This window comes from Talpa europaea, assembly GCF_964194135.1.
Source record: "Talpa europaea genome assembly, chromosome: 14".
Taxonomy (NCBI): domain Eukaryota; kingdom Metazoa; phylum Chordata; class Mammalia; order Eulipotyphla; family Talpidae; genus Talpa; species Talpa europaea.
In genome coordinates, this window is record NC_140082.1 from 4,913,058 (window position 1) to 4,939,986 (window position 26,929).

At 38.5% G+C, this 26,929-nt stretch overlaps 2 protein-coding genes across 2 annotated transcripts in view; one reads left to right on the forward strand and one right to left on the reverse strand.

The window, feature by feature from the left end:
* Positions 1-919: 919 nt before the first annotated feature.
* VPS29 (VPS29 retromer complex component) lies at positions 920-6,294 on the reverse strand (the record flags this gene model as incomplete). Its single annotated transcript, XM_084253015.1, is given in 5 exon segments — positions 920-1,037; positions 1,263-1,498; positions 3,833-4,024; positions 6,242-6,258; positions 6,261-6,294. Coding segments are annotated over 5 exon segments (597 nt in total), but the record flags the coding sequence as incomplete, so codon positions are not given.
* Positions 6,295-8,982: 2,688 nt separating this feature from the next.
* The window catches only part of RAD9B (RAD9 checkpoint clamp component B), a gene marked incomplete at both ends in the record, with an annotated part of 29,749 nt that continues 11,802 nt past the window's right edge, over positions 8,983-26,929 (forward strand). The window contains 8 exons of the mRNA XM_084253327.1: positions 8,983-9,019; positions 10,693-10,763; positions 11,803-11,952; positions 12,431-12,545; positions 14,916-15,015; positions 25,500-25,606; positions 26,328-26,434; positions 26,513-26,577. Of these exons, the coding sequence (XP_084109453.1) occupies positions 8,983-9,019; positions 10,693-10,763; positions 11,803-11,952; positions 12,431-12,545; positions 14,916-15,015; positions 25,500-25,606; positions 26,328-26,434; positions 26,513-26,577 (752 nt within the window). The remainder of the gene's footprint in view (positions 9,020-10,692; positions 10,764-11,802; positions 11,953-12,430; positions 12,546-14,915; positions 15,016-25,499; positions 25,607-26,327; positions 26,435-26,512; positions 26,578-26,929) is intronic.

Sequence of the window (26,929 nt, forward strand, 5' to 3'; positions counted from 1 at the left end):
TTACAGTAAGTCCCAGAACAGCAATATTAGAATATCCTACAAGTATTTCCTTGGTAGGGCTGAAGAAAACTGAAATATTCGGATACTGAATAGCATTTGGTAGAGCTAACACTCAGGCTTGCAAAGTAGGTGCTCGCTGCTTGAACAGAGCTTAAAAGTAGAAATACCAATTTGCCTTGTTTTATGAAAATTTCCACACAAACACTTAAGACACTCAAATTAGATTGAGTTGGGAATTTTTGTACTGAGAGGATTCTTTATATATTCACTTTAGTGTGTTTCCCTTCTAAATACATCAGTGTTTTAAAAACATTTTTTGTTCAACTTGAAAAATAGGAATGGGCGATTTAACACAACAGCCTGAAGAGTCATTACTGATTTAACATGTCAGAGTATTATCTAAAAAATGAGTACATTATGACTCAGAATGCTGTTAAGTAATGAGAGCTTTGAAAGCTCACCTCATCTACCTCATCCCCTTAATATGTGTCCAGTTTCACTTGGTTTCTTACTTTTATGGTTTGTAAAAAAAGTTTATCAAGAAAGTATAAATGAAAGGTAACTTTATTATTGGAGAAGAGAAAAATGTATACAAGAAGGTCTAGAATCTTTCTCCCCATGCACTACTTTTGTAATAAAGTCCCCAGTATCAACTTTGAAGATATTTACAAGGATAAATTTTTCATAACACGTGACCATTACTGTGTGGTGGACATCTTTCCATAGAAATCATATACATAAACTAAATATATTCTTATAGTTTACAAGAAGCTTAGAGCACTGTATTAACAGAAGATGATATATTTTACTGCAAAATATTATAAAAGTGATACAATTTTGTGGCTCTTAAATGTTTAATTACTTGATTTGAACAGGGGAATGAAAAAAAAAAAAACAACAAAAATCATCAGGCCTGGTTTTAAGATTTTTTGTATTCAATTCGTTCTACTTTCACGTCATCTCCAATTAGTTGATACACATAAGTGACAACTGTAGAAGCCTGGATATCCATCAACACAAATGAAGGAATAATGTTTCTGGAAGAAAATATAAACAATGTCAGTATTTTGTGCTAGAAGGTGGCACTATAAAATTTCAATTTAAATTCAAATAGATATCTGGTTGGTATTATTAAAAAGAACAAACAGAAGACTGCCCCAAAAAGGCTAGAATTACTTTAGTGATTGAATGCATTTATAAAATGTCATGCATGCAATTATTAACTTTAATAAAGCCTCCGTGTTCCCAAATTACACACTCACGTTTCCAAGGCATTATATGCTCCAGTGGCAGAACCTGGGTTAATGTAAAATTTATTTTCATGTTCAAATGCTTCAAATTTGTGTGTGTGTCCCGAGATAAGAATGTCCACATCAAACTGCCTCTGCAACAGAGCCAAGCTGGCCATATCTCCCCAGGGAATGACTTGATGTCCATGGATCAAACCGATTTTGAATTGCCCAACAGTCACAACTTTCTGTTCCGGATAATTCAGATTCTAAAATAAACAGACAAAATTATATTTTAGAGATACTGATGCCTAAAAACCACCTGCTTAAATATTCAGTCTCATATGGACATTTTGATACAGTGCCCCAAACCAATACATTTACAAGACATTTAATTTCTCCTCAATCGCTGCGGCTATGCTCAAAATACAATTTATTCTAGATAAATTGAAATGTATCATGTAATTTCTTTACTATGTTTATTTCTGTAGAATATGGGTTCTTTTTTAAAAAGAATTATTATTTTTTTAAAGATTTGTGTGTTATGCATACAAGAGCCTGGGTGCAGGCCAGAGGTGCGGGGAGTGAGAAATTCATCAGAGACAAAAGTGGGGAGCAGAGCAGGAGGATTAACTGAAATATACTGCCAAGGAGAGCAGTGGGAGAGACAGGAGAGGTCTGCTGCGCCATGTGGGTCAGCTCCCTAGCTGGGGATCAAACTTGTGCTGCTGTGGCTGTGGACTGCTTCACAGTGCTGAGACTTAATCCCTTGTGCTACCAGGGAGGCCCCCAGAATATGTGTACTTTTAGGCAAGCTGTAGGGGATAACTATTCCCCCAAATTTATAATTTTCTTCTATCTAAGGATCCTAGGCATATGGTCTATAAGCTAGGTTGTGTTCAAATTATGTCTCAGGCTTTGAGAATTATATAGACAGCTTGGAGCAATAATGAGAGCTGACATTTACATAGCACTTTCTACAAACCAAACATTATTCTAAGGGCTTTATATATCTCAACCTACTTAATATTTACAAATAATTCCAACAGTTAGATTTCTACCATAAGCTTCAGTTTATGGATGAGGAAACAGACTGAGAAAATAACTTGCCCAAGGTTATAATCTACTAATGGTTGAGGCAAGAACCAAGCCCTAGTAGTATAACTCCAAGGTCTGTGAATTTAGCAAATGGAAGCAGATAATTTCAATTCTTGCTAATGAAGCTGTCATTACACAAACAGAATTCTGAATATGTTTTTAGCAAACCAGAACTATATTCTAATTATTGACAAAAGAGTTTGCCCCTTCCTTTCTCATTCCCCTATTCTTCACCTTCATGTCCTTCCAGCTTATCCAAATTCCTTTTTAAATCTACTGTGAGAGGGAGAGGGGGAGGGAGGGGCAGGGAGGGAGAGAGGAGAGAGCACTCCTGTGGTGCCCATTCAGTTTGGTATAAAGGGACCTCATTAAAGAGTACCAGTGAAATAATTTACGGAAAAGATTATTTTGGCAAAAATGCAAAATATACTTTTTCATATTGGAGTCAAGTTTATTACACTAAATCATATAAAGTTGGCAATGACAGGGATCTTAAAAATGATCTATTCCAATCTATTTTAACATAGGCCAGAACAAAGATGTAATGCACCTAAAATCTCATTATTAACTAATAGGAAAAGCTGGCGCTCCAGAATGCCTAACTTAATTTTTTCTTTAAAATCAGGTTTATTGGGGTCTAATTTTTTTAAAGATTTATTTATGCATACAAGAACTGGGGTACAGGCCAGAGGTGCGGGGGGTGAGAAGATTCACCAGAGACAGTATGGGGAGCAGAACAGGCAGACTGACTGAAATATACTGCTAAGGGGAACAGCGGGCAAGACAAGAGAGGTCTGCTGCGCCCTGTGGGTAGCTCCCTGGCCAGGGATCGAACTCATGTTGCAGTGGCTGTGGACAGCTTCCATAAGTTGCATCTTAACCCCTTGTGCCACCAGGGAGGCCCCTGAAGTATGATTTATATACAGTAAAATTATCCTTTTTAACATACAATCAAGGGTTTTTGACAAATGAACATAGTTATATAAGCATTGTCATAATCAAGGTGAAAAACAATTCCATCACTTTTTCAAGTTCTTGATGCCCTTTTACAGTTAACCCTTGTAATAGGAAACCATGAAAGGATTTTTAGCAGAGTAGAGATATAAACTATGACCCCTAAAAAGGATCACTCTGGTTGCTACTTAGGAAAACAAACTGGAGGGAGAAAGGAAGGACAGAATCAGGAAGTTGGACTACAGCAGTGATAAGGTGGCTAGAACAGAGCAGTCAAGGTGGTGGTAGTGAGAAGTTCATACCAAAACTTTATAAACAAAATTACAGCACAACAACAACAACAAAAACCTGTTAAGTTGATAACTCTGTATCAACTTTGTTAGTCATGTTCTTAACATAGTAAGGGAAGGGTAGTAGTGTATAGCAAATTTGTATCTAGAGAGTTAAAAAAAAAAAACCCTTAGAGAGAGAAGCTCTGGTCTAAAGGATAACACTTAATATATAAAAGAATCAAGACAGAAATACATGGGAAGGAAAAAGAAATACATCACCTCATCAAAGTCTCCTCTCACAATATGAACATCACCAGCCAGAGTCTTGAGATAGTCATAACTCTCTTTGGTGCAAAGGTTTCCAGTGCAGAGAATATGCTGAATTTTTCCTGGCACCAGCAGTTTTTTGAATTTAGCCGGCAAACTGTTGCACCGGTGAGGGATATGCAGGTCTCCTAATACCAACACCAACTTGCCAAGGTGAGACAAGGTATAATGTTAAACATGGTGTCAAAACAAGATATTTTCTTCCCATAACTCCCCGTTTAAATGAAACTCATGAGAGATTTCAGAATCCCAAAGAGCAGAAATTATTCTTACAACTTCTATCATGATGGTTTAAACAAACACATATATTAATGTACTCTGTTCTAAATCAATCTCATTTTATTTTGGTCATAAACAGATATATGTACACAATATAGATAATCTATTTACCAAGAATAAAATCAAACTTTCTAAAGTGATTCATTTAAAGACCTACACATTACACTGAATGGAAAAAAAAAACAACCCTGCAAATTGAAAAATATATTAAATGGCCCTAGGGAATTTTTGAATTCTGATATGGTAATTAATATTTCTGCAATTGTAATATGAAACCTCATGTTGATTTCAGCTTCATTAATAGAGCTGTTAAAAATAATAAAGAAAATAAGTTAATTCTATAATTTACTGGACTGTCAATTGCTTGGGATGAACAGTAACCAAAATTTACAATATTTGTTACTTAAAACTATTAGCTGTACATTATAGAGCTATAAAAACAGCCTGTGTTTCAAAGAGCTTTGATAGGGTAAAATTGTACTTTTCAATTATCCTCTTTGCTAATTGTCCTTCTTTATAGAAATGCTCACTCTCATATTCTTAGTGTCTAGATTAAATTACATATGTATTCTGAGTATAGTTCCCAAACTTAAAATAACACTTTCACAATCTTTCATGTGCTTTTAGAGCATTAAAAAGAGAGAGAGAGAAACAGAGATCAGCTAAATAACTGACAAATTTAGCAGAGGTGGTTTAGAATTCCAGCAGTCTCAGATGACAAAAATAAATTTTGTGCTTGAAAAAAAACCCTCAGTGCTGTACAGTTTTTAATTTTGAAATTTCAATATTTGACATCAACATTATTTATTTTTAATAAGCCTTATTCAGTCAATTAACAGCATATTGTCCAAAAGGTTATTCAAAAATAATATCTGTCCTTCAAAGGACAACAGAATCATTCTTTTCCCCCTGGTTAGTATAAGTACTTTCACGCTATGACAGGATGTTCTCCCATAAAAACATTCCATCCATAAATGTACATCCTTTTAAAGAAGGCATGACCATTCCTTAATATGATAAAAAAAAACCCAATCAATTAAATATCTAAAATAGGATAGAACAGAAAATACTTTTGCCACCACAGACTTTGTAAACTGAAATTAATCAAAAAAATGAAATGTGTGAAATTAAAATGATTACTAAAAAAAGCGTGATTCATTTGCAACAAAAATCAAAGTGATTGCAAAGGAAAGGCACTGTTATTGGAGCATAGAGTAGCTGGAGTAACACAAGGTTACAAAATGAGCTTTAAAAGAAATTGTTAAATAAGTTTCTCCTTTATAAAAGAATAGTTTCAGCTGGCATTTGCTCAATGACTTAGATTATTTCAATCCAGATCTTAATGGACAAAACATCTGTAAAACTAAAAACCACATGAAGTTTCCACCCTCATTGGTAATCAATACAAAAGTACCTGGAGATAGAACAATCTTCATCTTTAAAGGGGGATCCCTTCAGATATGGATTGAAGTACATAGTTAATGTGGGAAGCTGGCATTTGAGAAAAAGGTAAAAAATAGATTTCTATATTAAAAAATAAAAGAAGAACCTTAAAACTCGTTATATATGTCTATAACGGTTGAAAATGTTTGGATAAATAATGAATGAGCTGTTCAATCTGAACGTGCTAGAAAGAACATTAGTAAGAGACAATCTTTATAATGATTGATGACTTCACTTTATAAGGTACTGTTGATTATGCTCAAGTATACCCAGACTATTCGCCATCTAATGATATATGAATGACCACACAGAAATTATTTCAAATAAGTTAGGATTCTTACTGGTTTCCTTTAGTTTCCTGCTGGGTATGTAGTTAAAGGGGAAATGGTGTCACATGACAAATGTCATACTTTGACTGCCTTTGCCCAAATTCCATATTTTGACAGTTCAGGTTAGATATAATCTTTAAAGATAGCAAAAGATCCTGAAAATAGTAGTCTTGTTAAATTCAAATAAAGAACCAACCCAATCAAAGCATAGGAATTTGGCTACTTATTTGATAGACCTTAAAAGGATGAAAAACCCAGAATCAGCCACCCAACCACCACTGGTTAGTAAGAGCTAAGAGAAGAAACTTACTCTGTGCCCAGCCTTAGTGGGATGGAGAAGTTGATTGCAGACAGGGGAATGAAAAAAAAGGGTGAACATGACCAATGTTAAAAGAAAGCAACGAAAAGAAACAAACCAAAAAAGAACAAAAACTCATATCAAATGAATATGCCAACAATTGTTAATGATTTCTGAGTGTTATGAAAGAAAATGTTAAAAATCAGCTTTGTTCAAAACAATACCAAAAGAAGTATTTGCTACATTTTTAAACATGTCACGCAAGCACACACAAACACACATACATTTCAAAAGAAATTTTTGGCTTGTCATTTTTTTTTTCCTGAGCTTTTCCTAATCTTATTCTCCATATTGATTCCCATTCCTTTTTTTTTTTTTTTGATTCTCATTCCTTTTGCTCCCAGTTGTTTTTAGAATTTTATACAATTTGGAAAATACTTAGTAAGCTTAAGCAAAAGCTAACATTTTCTGGATTCTTAAGCTCTAATTATTCTTCAAGTATAGTGACTGTAATTCTTTCATGTTCACGATTCTAGTCCAGCACTCTCTCAACTTACAATGGGGATTTTGTCCTGATAAACCCATCATACGTTAAAAATGCACTTAAAGCACCCAACTATGGAACATCATAGCCTAACCTAGTCTACCTAAAACATGCTCAGAATACTTTCATTACCCTATAGCTGTAAGCTTGATGTGAAAACACGAAACACAATATCCAAGGAAGTATGCTGTAGAGTATTGGTTGTTTACCCTCATAATACGTAAGCTGAGAGATTAACATATCTTTATATCACTAGCTGGGTAAAGATCAAAATTCTAAATCCAAAGCATGGATTCTAATGAATGCTTATCTGATTATCACCAACAGAAAATCAGAAAATCGTAATTCAAGTCACATAGGTTGAGGAATGTTTGTAGATGGAAATTTATGCTGCAGCTAGGTCATTATTGTGTATAGAAGACCTAACACAGCACTTTGAATACATTATCAAATGATGAAGTCTCCAGCAAAAGATCATTAGAAAAACCAACACATTCCTCCAGCTAAAACTGAACTTTCCCACATGTGTGGCTTCCCATATACTCTGGACACTACTGAGTGTGAACATTTCTAGTTTCCTTTGTTATAGCGAATGCTATGAATCATAAAAGTCAGTTAATGCTAAATTTTGTCCAGTTGCTTCCTTTTCGTGTGAAAAGCGGTGTTTTGGTACAACTGCCCTAAAAAACTGTTCACGTCTCAGAAAACTTCAGAAACATGAATACGGAATCATGTTACTTAAGTTCTTTTTTCAGGGATAACTGCCTCAAAATTACTGTAAACTGAATTACCCTAAACTGGAGTCTGCTTAGAAGCAAAAGTTAAAAGTGGGATGAAAGACGTTCCCACACATAAACTAAAGAAGCATGCACATCTTTGGCTGTCACCTCTATCAGCCACCCCAAAGGCTCTACTCGTCACAGAACCATGATCATCTTAAAAATACAATGGAGGCCCATCAGAGAAAGGAATCTCTTTACCCAGTTAACCATATCAACACAAATACCAAAATAATCAGAGGTCCTTTTACATTTCCTAGTTTTTTAGGGTACCTTTGAAAATCTAAATGCAGACACGAGTGGCAGCTCCCGAGTTTTTATATAGACGCTCTTAAGGGTGGCCACCTTTTGAGGGTGATGGGTTGGCCTGGAAGCTGGTTGGGCAAGTCTGGGGCGTTCTGATGAACCAGTGAGGTAAAGCACCCCAAAATACCCCTTAGCACCAAAACTACCCTTTATTAGGGGAAAACGTATATAATCACATTTCCCAAACAATTTCAAGTCCACAGGCACCCTGAGGAATCAAGCAGTTCTAACAATTCTGAGAACCAAACCCAGTGCCTGGAAAGCCGACCACTCCACTGCAGTGGCAACTGCACGTTCTTTCAGGGGCGAAGGGAACAGTTTTCACCCTCTTTTCCTAGATGGCAAACTAAAACGGGCAGGGGTTCAGCTCGCCACTTCCCGTTTTGCATCCCAGAAGGCAGCTTTCGCCACTTGGGGGTGGAACGCGGACGCTGCCACAGCGGGAGGTGTTCTTTGCAGGAAAGGAGTAAGGAAACGTCTGGAAACGCCGGGGACCTCCCTCGGGGACGCTCGAGGCACAAGCCCAAAGGCCTTCCCCGGGCTACAGCGTGCCGGCCTCGTGACAGAAGCAGCAGCTGAGGGGCCTTTGGGCCCCTCAGGCGTCCTCTGGCCCTTGGGGCGAGTGCGAGGCCCCGGCCGGCCGCACCCTGAGGTGGCGGCTCCTTTTTCTCCCTCGCCCGCCCCCTGGGCCTCCCCAAGGCCCCGGTCGGGGCCGCGCCCGCCGAGGCCCCCGGGATAGCCCCAACCCTCGCCCCGGGACTCCCAGCGGCCCCCAGCGACGCAGCACCCGGGCCGAGAAGCAGGCCCGGTCGCCGCAGCTGCCATCCTCACCATCCTGTCACTGGGCTCCGCTCAGTCACCACAACCGCCGCCGCCCTCTTCCTCAGGCTTCTCAGCGACCCGCCCACCTCGCTCACAGCCAATGAGAGACGAGGCCGGCGGAGGCCGCCTTACGGGAGCCCGCGCAGGCCCTTCCCCGCCGTAAAGCGAAGCTGTTGTTTGAGACTTAGTGGAGGCGGAGGCCGCGGTGAAATCCTGCGGCTTCAAAATGCGCGGGCAACATCCGGGCACCTGGGGCCGTCGACCTAAGGGACGCCTGGTGACCTTCTTCGGGGCCCGCGGCCATGCTGAAGTGCGGCATGAACGGCAGTCAGGTGAAAGGTGCAGCGGCCTTCTTGCCTCCTTATGTAGAAAAGAGCAAGTCTGACTTCACGGGGACACCTCCTTGGTCGTCGACGACGAGGCCGCTTTGCTTTTATTTATACAATAATATGTATTTTCACGCGTGGCCGTGAAGTGAGGTTGCACCTCGGGAGAGAGATGGCGAGTGCGGGCCTCGAACTCAGGATGATAAGGACGCACGGGAAGGAGTTGGGGGAAAATACTAGGACAGCGAAAATATTTTAGTGTTACAAGAAAAGCAGATTAGAATTCTTCCAGATTCTACCATGGTTTTGTATTGTTACTTGGCACAAGCCAGTGAATCCCTTTGGGGCTCAAGTTCCTTATCTGGGAGTAAAGGCACTGCCATTGGTCTAGTAGCAATGAAATGGAAATGCGTGAAAAGAACTCAGGAATAAATGGGAGTGCAGAGGAACCGTTATTACAAGTGGTACTTTAAGTACATAAATTACTCCAGAAAGTCTCTGCTTAGAAAAGCAATGGTTTTCTGCAGATTGTCACCTGAAAATGACGACTGAAAGTTCTCTTCAGTTGTGGCTTGCCCTGTGTTCAGCACCCCTGTGGAACAAGACAGAGGAACAGGAAAGGCAGCTCCTCCTCCTCCCCCGCTGCGTGTTCTCAGGGTTCCCTTTTGGAGCGCGTACCTCAGTTCTCTATAAGCTATTATGTGTACAGTTGTTTAATTCTGTTTTCCTCGTAGACTGGAAACACTCTAAAGGCAGGAACGTCATGTCTTGCTCATTACTGTCCCCCCATTGTCTTGGGTTGTGCTTGGAACCTAGTAGGTGCTTAATAAAGATTCATTGGCTGAATGAAAGGTCAGCATTAGTCAGATCCCGGGAAAGGCAATAAATAGAAGTAGAAAAAGAGGCAAATGCCCCTATCTCTCCCAACCCCACCCTCAGCACTTCCAATTTATATTTCTCAGTTTGAGACCCATGTCCCCAACTCATTCATTTCTTACTGGTAAGCATTATTGTCTGATTTTATGTTCTAGAATTATTTTTCCTTTTTTCCATTTTTTAATTGATGTGGCGGCTCACTGTTATTGCAGTATGGCATCCAGTATCCATTTGCCAAATTTTTTTTATTTATTCATAACAGTGTCATGCCAGATCAGACCATCCAGCCCTGACCTCTCTGATAGGTGTCTAAGTGTGTTTGCTGGGAAAATCTGGCATCTTCCATATTACCCTCACACATCAGAAATGCATTTTGAATGCCTCCAACTTCTTTCTCATGGCTTGTTTTGACATTGCCATCTATGAAGTTATTAAAACCCTTCAAACCATCTTCTCCACACTCTTGTTTTCATAAGTTGGCAGGGTTAGGGAGATACATTTACTTAAACCAAGTTTGAAAATACATTGGGATGGAAACTGGCTGCCACAATAGTTCCATGTGACACTGCAAACATACAGAAAGGAGGAATTTTGTTGCATTTTATCATGCCATACACTCATTCTGAGAATTTATCGAGTGCTTACTACGTGTCTGACATTCTGCCAAGGATATTGTACTGCATTTCTTAAAGCATTGTAGCGGTGTAGAAAACACTATTCATTGTGGATTTATCTGAATGATGATGTAGTCCTATGATTTGTTTTTATTGTTAGAAAGAATGTAAACAGCACCTTTCTTTTTCTCTACAGTATTTGGAAAAGCAATCCAAGCTCTTTCACGAATTAGTGATGAGCTGTGGCTAGATCCATCTGAAAAGGGTGTAAGTAAGAAAGTTAACTAATATACTTTCTATTAAGGCAAAAAATTTTTAAAGATCCCTGTCCAGACACATTGTTAACTATGAAATACAGAAATTGTAACTGTCCTTTTCACTGACATCTTTATTTTATTTATTTTAAAGATTTGCTTTTATTTATTTATGCATACCAGAACTGGGGTATAGGCCAGAGGTGTGGGGGGTGAGAGGATTCACCAGAGACAAAGTGGGGAACAGAACAGGGAGATCTACTGAAATACACTGCTGAGGGAAGCAGTTGGCTAGAGAGGAGAGGTCTGCTGTGCCATGTGAGTCAGCTCCCTGGCCAGGGATGGAACTCATGCTGCAGTGGCTGGTGAAAGCTTGATAGCGCTGAGACTTTAACCCCTGTGCCACCAGGAAGGCCTGACATCTTTATTTTATAATTCTGAGTACACGTAGAGCCTAGTAAACTTAACCATGCAGGTAAACACAGTTTAAACCAGAAATCACAAACTGGTTGTCAAGAAGTTAGATGTGGCTTGCAGAATTTTTTTGGGGGGGTCTAGCACTGTTTTTTTTTTTCATACAAGTGAAATAATTTTTAACACAAACTGAGAGAGTCCACACAAAAACCCAAATTTTCTGCTTCTCTTGAAAATTCAGATGACCTGGCTGTAATTGATTGAAGCTGAGTATTGGTTTGTCCCTTTATATAATCTGCTGCAATCTTTTTACTCCCTTTTATCTTGCCTTCTGCCACTTTGTGTGTTAAAGGTAGGGCCCCATAGGCCTTAAAATTTTATCATGTCAGCATGCAAGATTTTAGATTTAATGCCTTTATGTATTCAACATAGACACATACATGTATATGCATATGTAAATTCAATACACACTGTATAATGCAGTCCATATTGTGTTTTATAATGTATTTGTATAATGTAGTACATATATGCACACATTTTTAATACATTTAATTGTGATGTTAAAAATAGAATTTTCTAAAGTAATCATTTAAAGGACGTTGATTTTCTCCTAAATGGCTATAATTTAATTTTTCCAGCTTGCTCTAAGATCTGTGAATTCCTGTCGGTCAGCGTATGGATGTATCCTCTTCTCTCCTGTGTTTTTTCAACATTATCAATGGTCATCCTCAGCAGAAATGAATGATAATGACAAAGTGTCGAATTTAAATTGCAAACTGGGAATGAAAGTAAATATAAGTGACCCTCATTTTGTCTTGTATTGCAGAAATATCTGTTCTATGTGATGTAACATCTATACTTAATACTTGGTTTAATTGGCATGAAAGATAAGTCTATTCATTTATAAATATACATGCTCTTTTGTTATTTTTTATACATTTTTAAAAAGATTTATTTATTTATGCAGACAAGAGCTGGGGTGTAGGGCAGAGGTGGGTGAGGTGAGAGGACTCACCAGAGACAGTGTGGGGAGCAGAACAGGCAGATCTACTGGGTAGCAGTGGGCCAGACAGGAGAGGTCTGCTACACCATGTGGGTCAGCAACATGGCTGGGGATGGAGCTAGTGCTGCAGTGGCTGCGAATATCTTCATAGTGCTGAGACTTAACCCCTTGTGCCACCATAGAGGCCCTCTTTTGTTAGTTTTTAAAACTAATCAAACTGCCATATTAAGTATGTACTATTCTATAATGTATTTGTGTTACAGTCAATCCTGCCCATCTTTAGATATCTGAATTCCCTCGAAAGAAATGTAGAGAAGTGCAAAATATTCACCAGATCTGATACATACAAAGTAGTTATTCAGTTCTTCTGCAGACATGGTAGGTATAATTAAAACTAGTTTTTAAAGGGTGAAATAATTTTTTAAAGATTTATTCATTTATGCATACAAGAACTGGGGTACAAGCTAGAGGTGTTGGGGGGTGGTGAGAGGATTCACCAGAGACAGAGTTGGGGACAGAACAGGCAGACGGACTGAAATACACTGCTGAAGGGAGCAGCGAGCGAGTCAGGAGAGGTCTTACTCTGCTGAGGGGAGCAGTGGGCGAGTCAGGAGAGGTCTGCTGTGCCATGCAGGTAGCTCCCTGGCTGGGGATCGAACTCGTGCTGTGGTGGCTGCAAACAGCCTCGGGGGTTGTGTCTTAACCTCCTGAGCCACCAGGGAGGCCCAAAAGGTGAAATAATTTTTAACACTTAAAAACTGGAGAATCCACACTCTTATGTAATGTTTCTTACATTTAGAATATTCCAGCTGCATGTCAAGACTTCTCATTGCATTGTTGCTTAGAATTTGTGTAGTTTCATGGTTGAGCTGTTCTAATTACTTGGGCAGTATTTTATTGCTGTAGAAGTATTATGAGGTGATTGTGTTATTTCCTTTTTTGACTTTTCAGTGGCACAAACTTTGCCTGCATACAGACCATTTTTTAAATATCCATTTCAATTCAAATAATTAATTGTTCTAAGGTAAACTGTTTGAGAGATAATAATCTCTAAGTGCTTTGTGTATGTTGACTTAACAACAAATGCTCCTTGATAAGAACAGAAAAGAATGTCTACCTGTAGTGGAAGCCATGTAGGAGACTGTATTATATCTGACCTAAAAGTGAGTAGTAATTAACCTAACGTCACAAAACTGGTAAACTGCAAAACCTGGATTTGAGTCCACAGTAGTAGGATTCAAAACCTTCATTCATTCACTCTGCTACGCTAAGTTGTAAAACAGATTTCCTGCCTAACATGGTAGATATTCAAATATCATATGCATAGAACTTTTACATGTTTATGTATGTGCAGTGTGTTGATAACAGCATAGACCCTGAAGGCCACAGGTTGAGGTGGAAGTCTCTCTAGTTCTTCCTTGCTGAGACCTTGAGTAAATTATTTGACATCTCTGTGACTCAGTTTCTCAATATGTAAAATGAGAATAGTTTTAATCCCAGACTCCTAGTGTTTTCATGAAGATTCAATGAACTTTAGGAAGTTACAGCTCTAAGATGTTTAAAAGAATCCCTGGCACATTTTTTATGTGATTGCTGTTATTTTATTTGAAGTTAATAGAATTGTATGCTTTATAGACAGTGGTACTTGGAATATTGGTCTAAATCATTTTTTTTTTGTTGTGGAATAGTCTTACAGAAGGTTATCTTAGTATAATTTATTTTATATTTCCCAACTTTATTTTACATTTATGTTGATGCTTTTATTAAGATTTTAATATATATATTTACTTCATTTTTTTCTCTGTAAAATGGGATAACTTAACTACTCTTGTATTCCAGGGCTGTTGTGGTGAAGAGGTGAGGTCACATCTGTAAAGCACATCACAGTGTCCTGGCACAGGGGAGCACTGGTGACTGCAATTTGCAGTGATTACACTTATCCTCATCCCTTATTCCAGCTAGATTTTAAACAACTAGCTTTTCTTAAGTATCTCTCAAGTAGTTTGACTAGTATCCAATATTTATTTGTGGTTGATTTTTTAAATAGCTTTTGTAGGGTAGTTGAATGTGCTAGGATGTTTTAAATTGCAAGTAGAAGAAAAAAGGTCCAGAAAATCCATTGCAAACTGACTTAATAAAGAAGCTCATGTAAATGAAAGGCTCAGCGTTAGGTCATAGGCATGGTTTAATCCAGGCAGCAGTAGCTGCTGCTTCTTTTCTATATTCTTTAAAAACTCTCTCATCTCTACTTTCCTCATGGAGCTGTAGTTTTCTGAAATTAAGGACCTACATCGTGGATGTTGTGAGGCCCTCGGGGAATGTCTGTAAAATGTATACTGCAGTTCCTGGCACAGGGGGCGACAGGTGTCACTGCTACTACACTTTACTCCACCCAGAGAGAAAGAATTCACGGTCCAGATGTTTAGGTCTAATTTCAAAAGTCCTATCTGGAGATATTATTGAAAAATCATACATATGTAATCTGTAGTGAGCAATCACTATTTTACACACGATTTAAGTAATTACGTGTATGTATGTCACAACAATCTAGAACTCCAGACATCATGGCATATTGCATGATGTCCACTAGGGGGCAATAAACACATTTCTTTAAGGATAGTGCTTCTCCAAGGAACGTGCACCTGCCAGGCGTTACTTTAATATTATTTAGTTTGTGAAACCTAAAGATTTTAAAATCTGTTCATTTTGCACTTAGAATTATTAACAGGTTGCTTTACTCTTTTTAAGGTATTAAAAGAACTCATAATGTGTGTTTTGAAGAAAGTCAACCTTTGCAAGTTATTTTTGAAAAGAACATGTGCACTAATACACTAATGATTCAACCAAGGTAATGGATTCTCTGTTATCTGTTTTTCTTTTTTTGACTGTAGGATGGTCAAAAAAGGAAAAAATTAATGCCCCGGAACTTTTAAATAAGTAACTTTTTTTTTTAAAGCTAGTATTGACTTAGAGAAACTACCTTATAGGGTCAAGCTGAAACCTTGAGAAAGGTGATAGTAGATAATTGCCTATGGTAGCAATAATAATTCAGCGGCTAAGAACATTCTAAAATATCCCATTAGTGCATTTCTACAGCAAGTGATACCAGGAAAAAAACAGACTACCTTATAATTTTTTTTTGCATTTATATGGTGCCTTCTGTCTGAGTCTTAAAACACACAGTACAAAGAAATTTTAACATTTCTAATAGGGACTGATTTTATCCCTAAGTGGTCTCGTTTTTGTTTTTTCTCTAGAGAATGACTTAGGCTTATATATCCATGGAAATGCACCCAATTTTTCAGTTAAACTACAGCATTAAACATTATTTTGTAAACAAAAAGATTTTTAAATTACAAAAGCAATGCATGCTCCCTGCAATATGGCTAAAATGTGCAGAGGAGTGTAAAGAAGATGATTAAGTTTGTTTCCCTCTTTCCATGCCTCCACTTGGCATGGGTAGTATCTATTAACAGTTTGATCTCTCTCTCTCTCTTTCTCTCTCTCTCTCTCTCTCTCTCTCTCTCTCTCTCTCATTAATATCACATATTAGATGCCTACTTAAGCACATCTTTTCCAAAGAAAATGTGCCACTATTCTTGTTTGGCAACTTGCTTTTTGAAATTTCTATGTCAGTTCACTTAAGTCATTATTCTTTTTAATGATTATATAGTTTTTCATTGTGTGACTAAACCATAATTTATTTACCTTTTATCCTATTATTGAAAAAGTAGGTTTCCCCCAACGTTTGGCTCTCACAAACAATGTTCCCAGTAGTACATAGGGTAGTATATTGGTTATCTGCTGCTGTGGTACAAATTTCCCCAAAATTCAGAGTTTTAAGAAAAAGACATATATTACTTCATAGTGATAAGTATGGCTCAGATGGAGGCTTCTGGCTCGTGGTCTCTGATTTTGAAGTTGAACTGTCAGCCAGGGCTGTGATCTCATCTAAATGCTAGACTTGGGGAAATTCACTTGCAAGCTCACTGACATGGCTGGTGGGAGGCTGCAGAAGATTCACTTCCAACCTTATGCCAGGGGTTGCTGGTAGGTTTCATTTCCTGAGAAGCACTCCTTTCTGCTGTCTGATTATCCTCACAACATGGTAGCTAGTTACCACAACCCGTGGCCCTCCTCTCCATGCACCAAGGCGGAAGACAGTCTCTGAATCATCATCTCATCACTTCTACACTTTTTGTTAGAAGTGAATCTCCAGGCCCAGCCCCAATTAAAGAGGAGGAGATAACATGAGGGCATGACTCTCAGGAGGTGGGGATCCTTGGCTGCCATCTTCTAAGCTACCCAACACAAGTCTTAGAAATGAAATTGCTTGTTAAAAGAAATAGAAGAAGACACAAAGAAATGGAAAGACATCCCCTGCTCATGGATTGGAAGAATAAACATTATTAAAATGGCCATCCTACCAAAAGCAATATACAGATTCAATGCTATTCCAATCAAAATTTCAATGTCATTCTTCAAAGAAATAGAACAATTATTGATGAAATTCATATGGAATCACAAAAAAACCCGAATAGCCAAAGCTCTCCTGAAAAAAAAAAGAAGGGAATGGAGGCATCACACTCCCAGACTTCAAACTATACTACAAAGCCATAATAATCAAAACTGCATGGTATTGGAACAAGAACAGACATACAGACCAATGGAATTGAATAGAAAATCCAGAAATAAACCCACAGATCTATGGTCAACTAATCTTTGACAAAGGAGCAAAGGAGCATCAAATTAAAGAGCTTCTGCACAGCAAAAGAGATAATAACAAAAACAAAGAGAAACCCCATCAACTGGGAGAACATTTTTGCACCCAACACTAATGATAAAGGACTGATCACAAAAATCTGCAAAGAGCTGATGAGACTCAACAACAACAAAGAAAATAATCCAGTTAAAAAATGGGCAGAAGAGCTAAAAAGAAACTTCTCTGAAGAGGAAATGCAAATGGCCAACAGGCATATGAAAAAATGTTCAACATCACTTGTCATCAGGGAAATGCAAATCAAAACTACCATGAGATACCATCTTACACCAGTGAGAATGGCACATATTAAAAAAACTAGCAACAACAAATGTTGGCGAGGGTGTGGAGAAAAAGGAACTCTTCTGCACTGTTGGTGGGAGTGCAAACTGGTCCAACCTCTATGGAGAGCTGTGTGGAGATTTCTGGACCTACTAAACATAGAGCTTCCATATGATCCAGCAATTCCACTCCTAGGTATCTACCCAAAGGACACAGAAACATCCATTCCAAAGAACACCTGCACCCCTATGTTTATAGCAGCACTGTTTACAATAGCTAAGCTTTGGAAACAACCCAAATGCCCAAAAATAGATGACTGGATCAAGAAGATGTGGTACATATATACCATGGAATATTACTCAGCATTCAAAAAAGATAAACACATGCAATTTGCAGCAACATGGATGGCGCTGGAAGGGATCATGCTCAGCGAAATAAGCCAAAAAGAAAAAGAAAAATACCGGATGGTCTCACTCATAGCAGGAATCTAGAAAACTTAAATAAGGGACCAGGAAAATGAATAACTATAAGAAAGTGAAAATCAGAATCAACAAAAAACTATGAAACAGAGACACTTTTGTTGGGGTGGGGGGCGGGAGGGGAGGGATTGGGATCAGAAAGGGGGGGTTGCAACTGTATGGGGAATATAAAAATAAAATTTATTATTTAAAAAAAAAAGAGAAGAGGGGCGGAGCAACATGGCGGCAAGGAGACGCTGCGAGTAAGATCTCCCATTAAAAAAAGTTAATAGGGAGGAAAAGCGGCAGGTCCCAGTGAGAACTGGGACATGGAAGATAAACGGACGACTCCAGCAAACTGCCCAAAGAAGAAAGTTGCCATAAAAGAGGACCAGAAGGGAGGGAAGCGCAGAACCCTGCTCCCCTCCCCCGCCCACAAAGTCGGCACTCTCCGACCGGCAGAGAGGAGGGAAACAACAAACCAAAACGGCCAACAAGAAAAACGGACGTAGCAAGTGGGACTGTGAGTGGAAAGGAACTATTTCAGCCACCACACCCCGTGAACGGGAGCTGTGGAGAACCCTGCAGGATCCGCCTCGGAGGTGAGCTCCAGGCGCCATTAAAGAGAGCCCCGCCCCCCAGGAGGAGACCAGCACCAGCACACAGCCCCGGCTGCCCGGTAAGCTTGCCCAGAAACCGCGGAGGCCCTCCCTGAGTGAGCAGGAACAAGGCGCCCAGGCAGGGAAGCGGGATTCAAAAGGCGCCATTCCCGCGCCACTGATCTGGGCTACAGCCCGCATCCTGGAACTGAGGGCTTTGGAACTGAGACCCGGGGCACGAAATTAGGGGCGTGGGTTCCCCACGACGGTGGGGCACAAGGCAGACACAGCACCCCAAAGCCGTTGAGGTGTACCCTACCATCCCCGCTCTGCTCCCTGTCCCACGGGGTGGAAAATCAGCTCCCCAAGGGCTCTAGGAGAGATCTCTGGCGCCACCTAGCGACTTGAAGCCAGCAGAGGCTCCTGAAGGAGTTAGTGGCCAGCTGGGGAGTTAGCCCACACCGGGCCCCTTCCGAACAAGTAGTCTGAGCCCACAGGGAGAGCGAGCACCCACAGCCGGGGCAGACCAGGCGCGCAGAAGAGTGTGCCTGAGACCAGACGCGCAGTGAGTGTGTCTCACATCACCATTTTAGAACAGGGACATTTCTTCAGTAAAGACTACCTACAGAAGGCTTCCTCAGGAGCCAGAGGTGAGCGGGGGAAGTTCGCCCACGCCAGACCCCCTCTGGCCTGCAGTCCAAGCCCAGAGGGGGAGCAGGAACCCACCGCCGGGGCAGACCAGGCGCACAGGGGAGTGTGTCCCCACATCGGCATTTTAGAACAGGGACCTTTCTCCAGTAAAGACTGCTTGAAACTGACAGATGACTCCTGGAGGAACCAGAGGGGAGCAGAGAAGCCCACCCAAGATGCCGGCCAGTCCCAACAACACAGTGTCCCAACGCATACGGCAAATTAGAAAACAGACAGTAGGGAGGAGAAGAACCACACGCAACCTTGCAACTCTCCAGAGAAAAAGCACACCACAAAAAGAAAACCAGCCCCCAGATTGCAACGACAATAACTTGGAAGAATTTCTGAGCCTTCCAGAAAGAGAATTTAAAATTGCCGTGATTAAAAAACTGACAGAAGTCATAAAGGAAAACAATGATAAGGGAAAAATAATCAACGATCAGAAGAATGCAATTGAGTCCCTAGAGAGGGAAAACAATGGTCAGAAGAAAGAAATTGAGTCCCTAAAGAGGGAAGTAAAAGAAATGCAGGAGATCAAAGAATTAATGGAAGAACTAAAGAATTCTGGGAAAAGCAATGAAAGCAGAATAGATGAAATGGAAGAACGAATAAGTAATCTTGAAGACACAGAAATAAAAAGAACCAAAACAGAAAAGGAAAGAGAAGTACGAAGGAAAAAGAACGAGGAAAGACTTCGGGAACTATCTGACTCCATGAGGAAAGGAAATATAAGAGTTATAGGAATACCAGAAGGAGAGGAGAGAGATGTAGGAACAGAGAAAATATTCAAAGAGATAATTGAAGAGAACTTCCCAAATGTGAAGAAGGAGCTGAAAATTGATATACAAGAAGCAAGAAGAACACCAAACTTCCACGACGAAAGGAAAAATACAGCAAGACACATAATAGTAAAGCTCCCAAGAATCCAGGACAAGGAAAAAATAATGAAGCTGGCAAGAGGGAAGAAACAGATAACATTCAAAGGAAAACCAATCAGGCTGACATCAGACTTCTCCGAAGAAACACTACGGGCAAGGAGAGAGTGGAGGGACATAGTCAACAGACTCCAAGAAAACAGATGCCAACCAAGAATACTCTATCCCGCAAAGCTCTCCTTCCTCTTTGAAGAAAGAATATGGACCTTCCCAGACAAACAGAAACTCCGGAATTTCATTGCAACTAAACCCCCACTCCAAAAAATACTACAAGGAGTCCTAAAGCCAGAACCTCAGAGGGATGAATAACAATGAAAGAAGGCCAAAAAAAAAAGTTATTACAAGAATAAATAAATAAAATCAAAGGAAAGACAAACACAATGGCAAATACAGATGCTAACATATCAATATTAACTCTAAATATAAATGGACTAAACTCTTCAATAAAAAGACACAGAGTTGCAGCCTGGATTAAGAAACAAAACCCAACCTTTTGCTGTCTCCAGGAAACACATTTAGCTACAAAAGATAAAAAAAGGCTCAAAGTTAAAGGATGGAAAACAATCCTACAAGCAAATGGACCAAAAAAGAAAGCAGGAACAGCTATACTTATATCAGATAAAACAGATTTCAAACTCAAAAAGATAAAAAGAGACCCCAATGGTCACTACATTATGATCAAGGGGACAATACTTCAAGAAGAAATAACACTCATTAACATATACTCACCAAACGAAGGAGCACCAAAATATATCAGACAACTGTTGTCCTCTCTGAAAACAGACATCAGAGAAAACACATATGTAGTGGGAGACTTCAACACACCATTATCAACAATGGATAGATCAACAAGACAAAAAATAAGTAAAGAAACCAAAGCTCTAAATAAGGACCTAGAGCAATTGGGCTTAACAGACATCTATAGAACACTAAACCCCAAAAAAACGGAGTACACATTTTTCTCAAGCGCACACGGATCATTCTCCAGGATCGACCACATACTGGGGCACAAGACAAACATCAACAGATACACCAAGATTGAAATCATATCAACCATCTTTTCTGACCATGAAGGCATCAAACTAGAAATAAACCATAAAAAGAAGGCAAGGAACTTTCCTACCTCATGGAGATTAAAAACCACACTACTGGAAGACCATTGGACTAATGAGGAGATCAAAGAAGAAATTAAAAAATTTTTTGAATTGAACGACAAGGAGGACACCAATATCCTAAATGTATGGGATGCAGCAAAAGCAGTAATAAGAGGAAAATATATAGCAATAGAAGCTCACATCAAGAAACAAGAAAGAACGCAAAGAAACAACCTAATCTCGAAGCTCAAAGATCTAGAAAAAGAACAACAAAAAAACCCCAAAACCAGTAGAAGAATAGAAATAATAAAAACCAAAGCAGAAATAAATGAAATTGAAACTAAAAAAACAATCCAAAAGATCAATGAAACCAAGAGCTGGTTCTTTGAAAAAATCAATAAAATAGACAAACCCCTAGCCAGGCTCACAAAGGAAAAAAGGGAGAAAGCACAAATAAACAGGATCATCAGTGAAAGAGGAGAAATCACAACGGACACAGCAGAAATCAAAAGAATAATCAGTAACTATTATGAACAGTTATATGGAAACAAGTTTAACAATCTAGAGGAGATGGACAAATTCCTACAACTCTACAATCACCCAAAGCTAGATAAAGAAGAAATAGAACACCTAAACAGACCAATTACAATTAGCGAAATTGAAATGGTAATCAAAAACCTCCCCAAAAACAAAAGCCCAGGACCTGATGGATTTACAAATGAATTCTACCAAACAGTCAGAGACGAATTAGTGCCTATCCTTCACAAACTCTTCCAAAAAATTGAGAAGGAAGGGACAATACCAAACACGTTTTATGAAGCCGACATTACACTAATACCAAAACCGAACAAGGACAACACAAAAAAGGAAAACTATAGGCCAATCTCCTTAATGAACACTGATGCAAAAATCCTCAATAAAATTTTAGCTATCAGAATCCAACAATGTATCCATAAGATAATTCACCACGACCAAGTAGGATTCATTCCAGGGACACAAGGATGGTTTAACATCCGAAAATCAATCAACGTTATCCAACACATCAACAAAAAGAAATATAAAAACCATATGATAATATCAATAGATGCTGAGAAAGCTTTCGACAAAGTGCAACACCCATTCATGATAAAAGCCCTTGAAATTCTTGGGATACAAGGAACATACCTCAACATCATAAAGGCCATCTATGACAAGCCAACAGCCAGTATCATTCTCAATGGTGAAAAGCTGAAAGCAATTCCATTAAGATCTGGAACAAGACAAGGATGTCCACTCTCACCACTGCTTTTCGATATAATACTGGAAGTCCTAGCCAGGGCAATAAGACAAGAGAAAGACATCCAAGGAATCCAAATAGGAAAAGAAGAAGTCAAACTATCACTATTTGCAGACGATATGATATTATACATAGAGAACCCCAAAAACTCCACAGAAAAGCTAATTCAACTCATCAATCAGTTCAGTAAAGTGGCAGGATACAAAATCAACACGCAAAAGTCAGTAGCCTTCCTTTACACAAACAATAAATCTGAAGAAGAAGAAATCAAAAAAACCATCCCTTTTGTTATTGAAACAAAAAAAATCAAATTTTTGGGAATAAATCTAACAAAAGAGGTAAAGGACCTATACAAAGAAAACTATAAAACACTGTTAAAAGAAATAGAAGAAGACACAAAGAAATGGAGAGACATCCCCTGCTCATGGATTGGAAGAATAAACATTATTAAAATGGCCATCCTACCAAAAGCAATATACAGATTCAATGCTATTCCAATCAAAATTTCAATGTCATTCTTCAAAGAAATAGAACAATTATTGATGAAATTCATATGGAATCACAAAAAACCCCGAATAGCCAAAGCTCTCCTGAAAAAAAAAAGAAGGGAATGGAGGCATCACACTCCCAGACTTCAAACTATACTACAAAGCCATAATCATCAAAACTGCATGGTATTGGAACAAGAACAGACATACAGACCAATGGAATTGAATAGAAAATCCAGAAATAAACCCACAGATTTATGGTCAACTAATCTTTGACAAAGGAGCAAAGACTATGCATTGGAGCAAAGAAAGTTTGTTCAATAAATGGTGCTGGGAAAACTGGGTCGCTACATGCAAAAGAATGAAGCTTGACCACTACCTCACACCATACACAAAAATCAACTCAAAATGGATTAAAGAACTAGACATAAGACCTGAAACCATAAAATATATAGAAGGAAATATAGGCAAAACACTACGTGATTTGCACATCAAAGACATCTTTACAGACACATCACCCAAAGCAGTGATAGTGAAGGCAAAGATCAACAGCTGGGACTACATCAAATTAAAGAGCTTTTGCACAGCAAAAGAGACAATAACAAAAACAAAGAGAAACCCCACCAACTGGGAGAACATTTTTGCATACAACACTAATGATAAAGGACTGATCACAAAAATCTGCAAAGAGCTGATCAGACTCAACAACAGCAAAGAAAATAATCCAGTCAAAAAATGGGCAGAAGAGCTAAAAAGAAACTTCTCTGAAGAGGAAATGCAAATGGCCAACAGACATATGAAAAAATGTTCAACATCACTTGTCATCAGGGAAATGCAAATCAAAACTACCATGAGATACCATCTTACACCAGTGAGAATGGCACATATTAAAAAAACTAGCAACAAGAAATGTTGGCGAGGGTGTGGAGAAAAAGGAACTCTTCTGCACTGTTGGTGGGAGTGCAAACTGGTCCAACCACTGTGGAGAGCTGTGTGGAGATTTCTGGACCTACTAAACATAGAGCTTCCATATGATCCAGCAATTCCACTCCTAGGTATTTACCCAAAGGACACAGAAACATCAATTCCAAAGAACACCTGCACTCCTATGTTTATAGCAGCACTGTTTACAATAGCTAAGCTTTGGAAACAACCCAAATGCCCAAAAATAGATGACTGGATCAAGAAGATGTGGTACATATATACCATGGAATATGACTCAGCATTCAAAAAAGATAAACACATGCAATTTGCAGCAACATGGATGGCGCTGGAAGGGATCATGCTCAGCGAAATAAGCCAAAAAGAAAAAGAAAAATACCGGATGGTCTCACTCATAGCAGGAATCTAGAAAACGTAAATAAGCGACCAGGAAAATGAATAACTATAAGAAAGTGAAAATCAAAATCAACAAAAAACTATGAACCAGAGACACTTTTAGGGGGGCCGGAGTGGAGGGATTGGGGTCAGAATGGGGGGGCTGCAATTGTATGGGGAATATAACAATAAAATTTATAAAAAAAAAAATAAAAAAAAAAGAAATGAAATTGCTGAGTTAAAACTTACACAAATTAAATTTGCATGCATATTGACCAACAACTTGTTTGGAAAGTTCATGCCAATTTACATTCCTACCAAAAGCTTAGGAGAATCTTTCTAAGTAAAGGATATGATTGAGCTTTAAAATTTTTCCCAGCCTGATAGGTAGAAAAATGGCATAGTTAGATCTTCTTTATTGTGTTTATTATTAGGAAGTTTGAGCATCTTTTCATATATTAATTGCAATGTGTATTTTTCCTCCCTTTTCAATTGCACGTTTATATTGTAATTTTTTTATATCAGGCTATTTGGTATCTTGTACAAAACCTGCCCCTTAACAGAAAAATTCCAGATGAATTTCGTCGTGTTCCTGATATTTTGGCATCAAGAAACACTGAGCTGATGTCTAGCATCAAGATAACACCAACATCACAAAAATTCTAAGAATCTCATTTTTATCTAACACCACCTCAATTTCAAAAGTAGTCCAGACTTATAATACAATAATAAAAGGACAAGTAACCTAAATATAAAATGAACAAATAATTTAAAAAGACCTTTGTTTCCCTAGAAAAAATACATGGCTTAAGCACATGAAAAAATGCTCAACATCATTGGTCATTAGGGCAATGCCAATCAACAACTTCAAATCTGTGAATTGTGTCATAATTAATTACATCTCAATAAAGATGACTTAGGAAAGGGAACCTGGAATGAAAGGGCATTTAGGATGGCAACACAACATTGAAAATGAAGCTAATACTCTAGTGGGAACAGAGGGAAAGAGAACAGAAGCAAGTGGCTACTTAGAAACCTCTACCTTCCTCCACTGGGTCTCCATGAGTGTTCACCCTCGTTCTAGTTCAAGGTTACCCCAGCTCTGTTTTCTGTTATCTCCCTTAAAAATGAGCCCAGGCCAATTTTTAAAAAATATATTGGCATAAAAACATAGAACTAAAGACATTTTATTCTGTAGCTTTCACATGGTTTACTAATAATGTACTTTACTATTCTCTTACCTGTCAATGAGGCTACACTTTTAAAATATACTGAAAATATGGCAGTCCATCTAGGTCTTTTTGCGTACATTTTCCTAACTCTCCACCAATAACGTATTTTTTTAACAGGTGAAAGATTTGATTTTTACAGGTGGAAAATATCCTTTCTCTCTTGTTTTTAAAACAATATATCATTTTTCTTTACATTTTGTAGAGTGCTTGCTGAGGCAATTGTTCTTTTTACATCGAGTCAAGAGGAAATTACCCTAGCTGTTACTCCACTAAATGTTTGCCTTAAGAGTTCTAATGAGGAATCAATGGGTAAGGATTATATCTACCACTGTGTTTTGATGGAATATTACTTTCTGGCTTTCTGGATTATTAACCATTCAGTAAATATTAATGGCATAATATTTATTCTTGTCTAAAATGTAGTAGAGGGGCCTCCCTCGTGGCATAGGGATTAAGTCTCAGTGCTATCACCACTGTGGCCTGAGAGAGCTGACCCACATGGCGCAGCAGACCTCTCTTGTCTTACCCACTGCTCCCCTTAGTAGTGTATTTTAGTAGATCCGCCTGTTTCACTCCGTACTCTGTCTCTGGTAAATCCTCTCACCTCCACACCTCTGGCCTACACCCTAGTTCTTCTATGCATGCATAAATAAATGTCTTAAAATATAAAATAAAATGTAATAAGATGTAGAAAGATCATTTACATTTTTAAGAGATCCAAGAAATTGTTGTTGAGTTCCAGGAGTCACTGTGTAGGATCATGGAAGTGTATAGAGGATAGAGTGGAGGCTGCCAGCCTCTTAAGGCCTGGACCCGGAAACCAGTACCAGTTCTGCTCGTATTGGTCAGAACAGAGATCTTACCCACCCAGATTCAAGGGGGGGACATAAACAGACCTCACCTCTCAATGAAATTGTCAAAATACTTGTGTCTATTTTTAATCTACCACTGACGGTTATAATTTTATATTAAAATATAACAAATACCTCTGGAACTAATTTTATTCTTTATTTTCCTATAATATGAATAGATTTGACCAATTCTGTGTACAGTGAGATGCTTGTTGGCCCAGATGAGTTCGACATCTTTCAAATTGGAATTGACACTGAAATAACATTTTGCTTTAAGGAACTGAAGGTAAACAAAAGTTTGTGTCAAATTAAAAGTTTTACTTGTTATTTTTAAATAAGCATTTAAGTATTTTTCTTCTTTCAGGGAATGCTGACATTTTCAGAAGCTACACATGCTCCTATATCTATTCATTTTGACGTTCCTGGGAAGTAGGTCCTTTGGAACTTTCTGAGACTATTTTCTTTTTCTTTTGTTAATATATTATAATAAGGTCTTTGGATCACTTTGAAATTAATTCTAACTTTAGGAATTTCTTGATATTACTAGTAGCAATTATCAGGCTAAAATTTTAAAAGATGCCATAACATGGCATTTTTTAATTAATAACTGCATTAAGAAAGATCTGTTCTTCTACAGAGTGAAAGCATTTGTACACTTGACATGATACTGAATAAATTGCCTAATTAGGAAACTATACATGGCTTAGACAAGTTAAATCTCTATAATACTATGATACTTTATATACTTCAAAATTAAAATTTCAAATGAGATTGGGTAAGG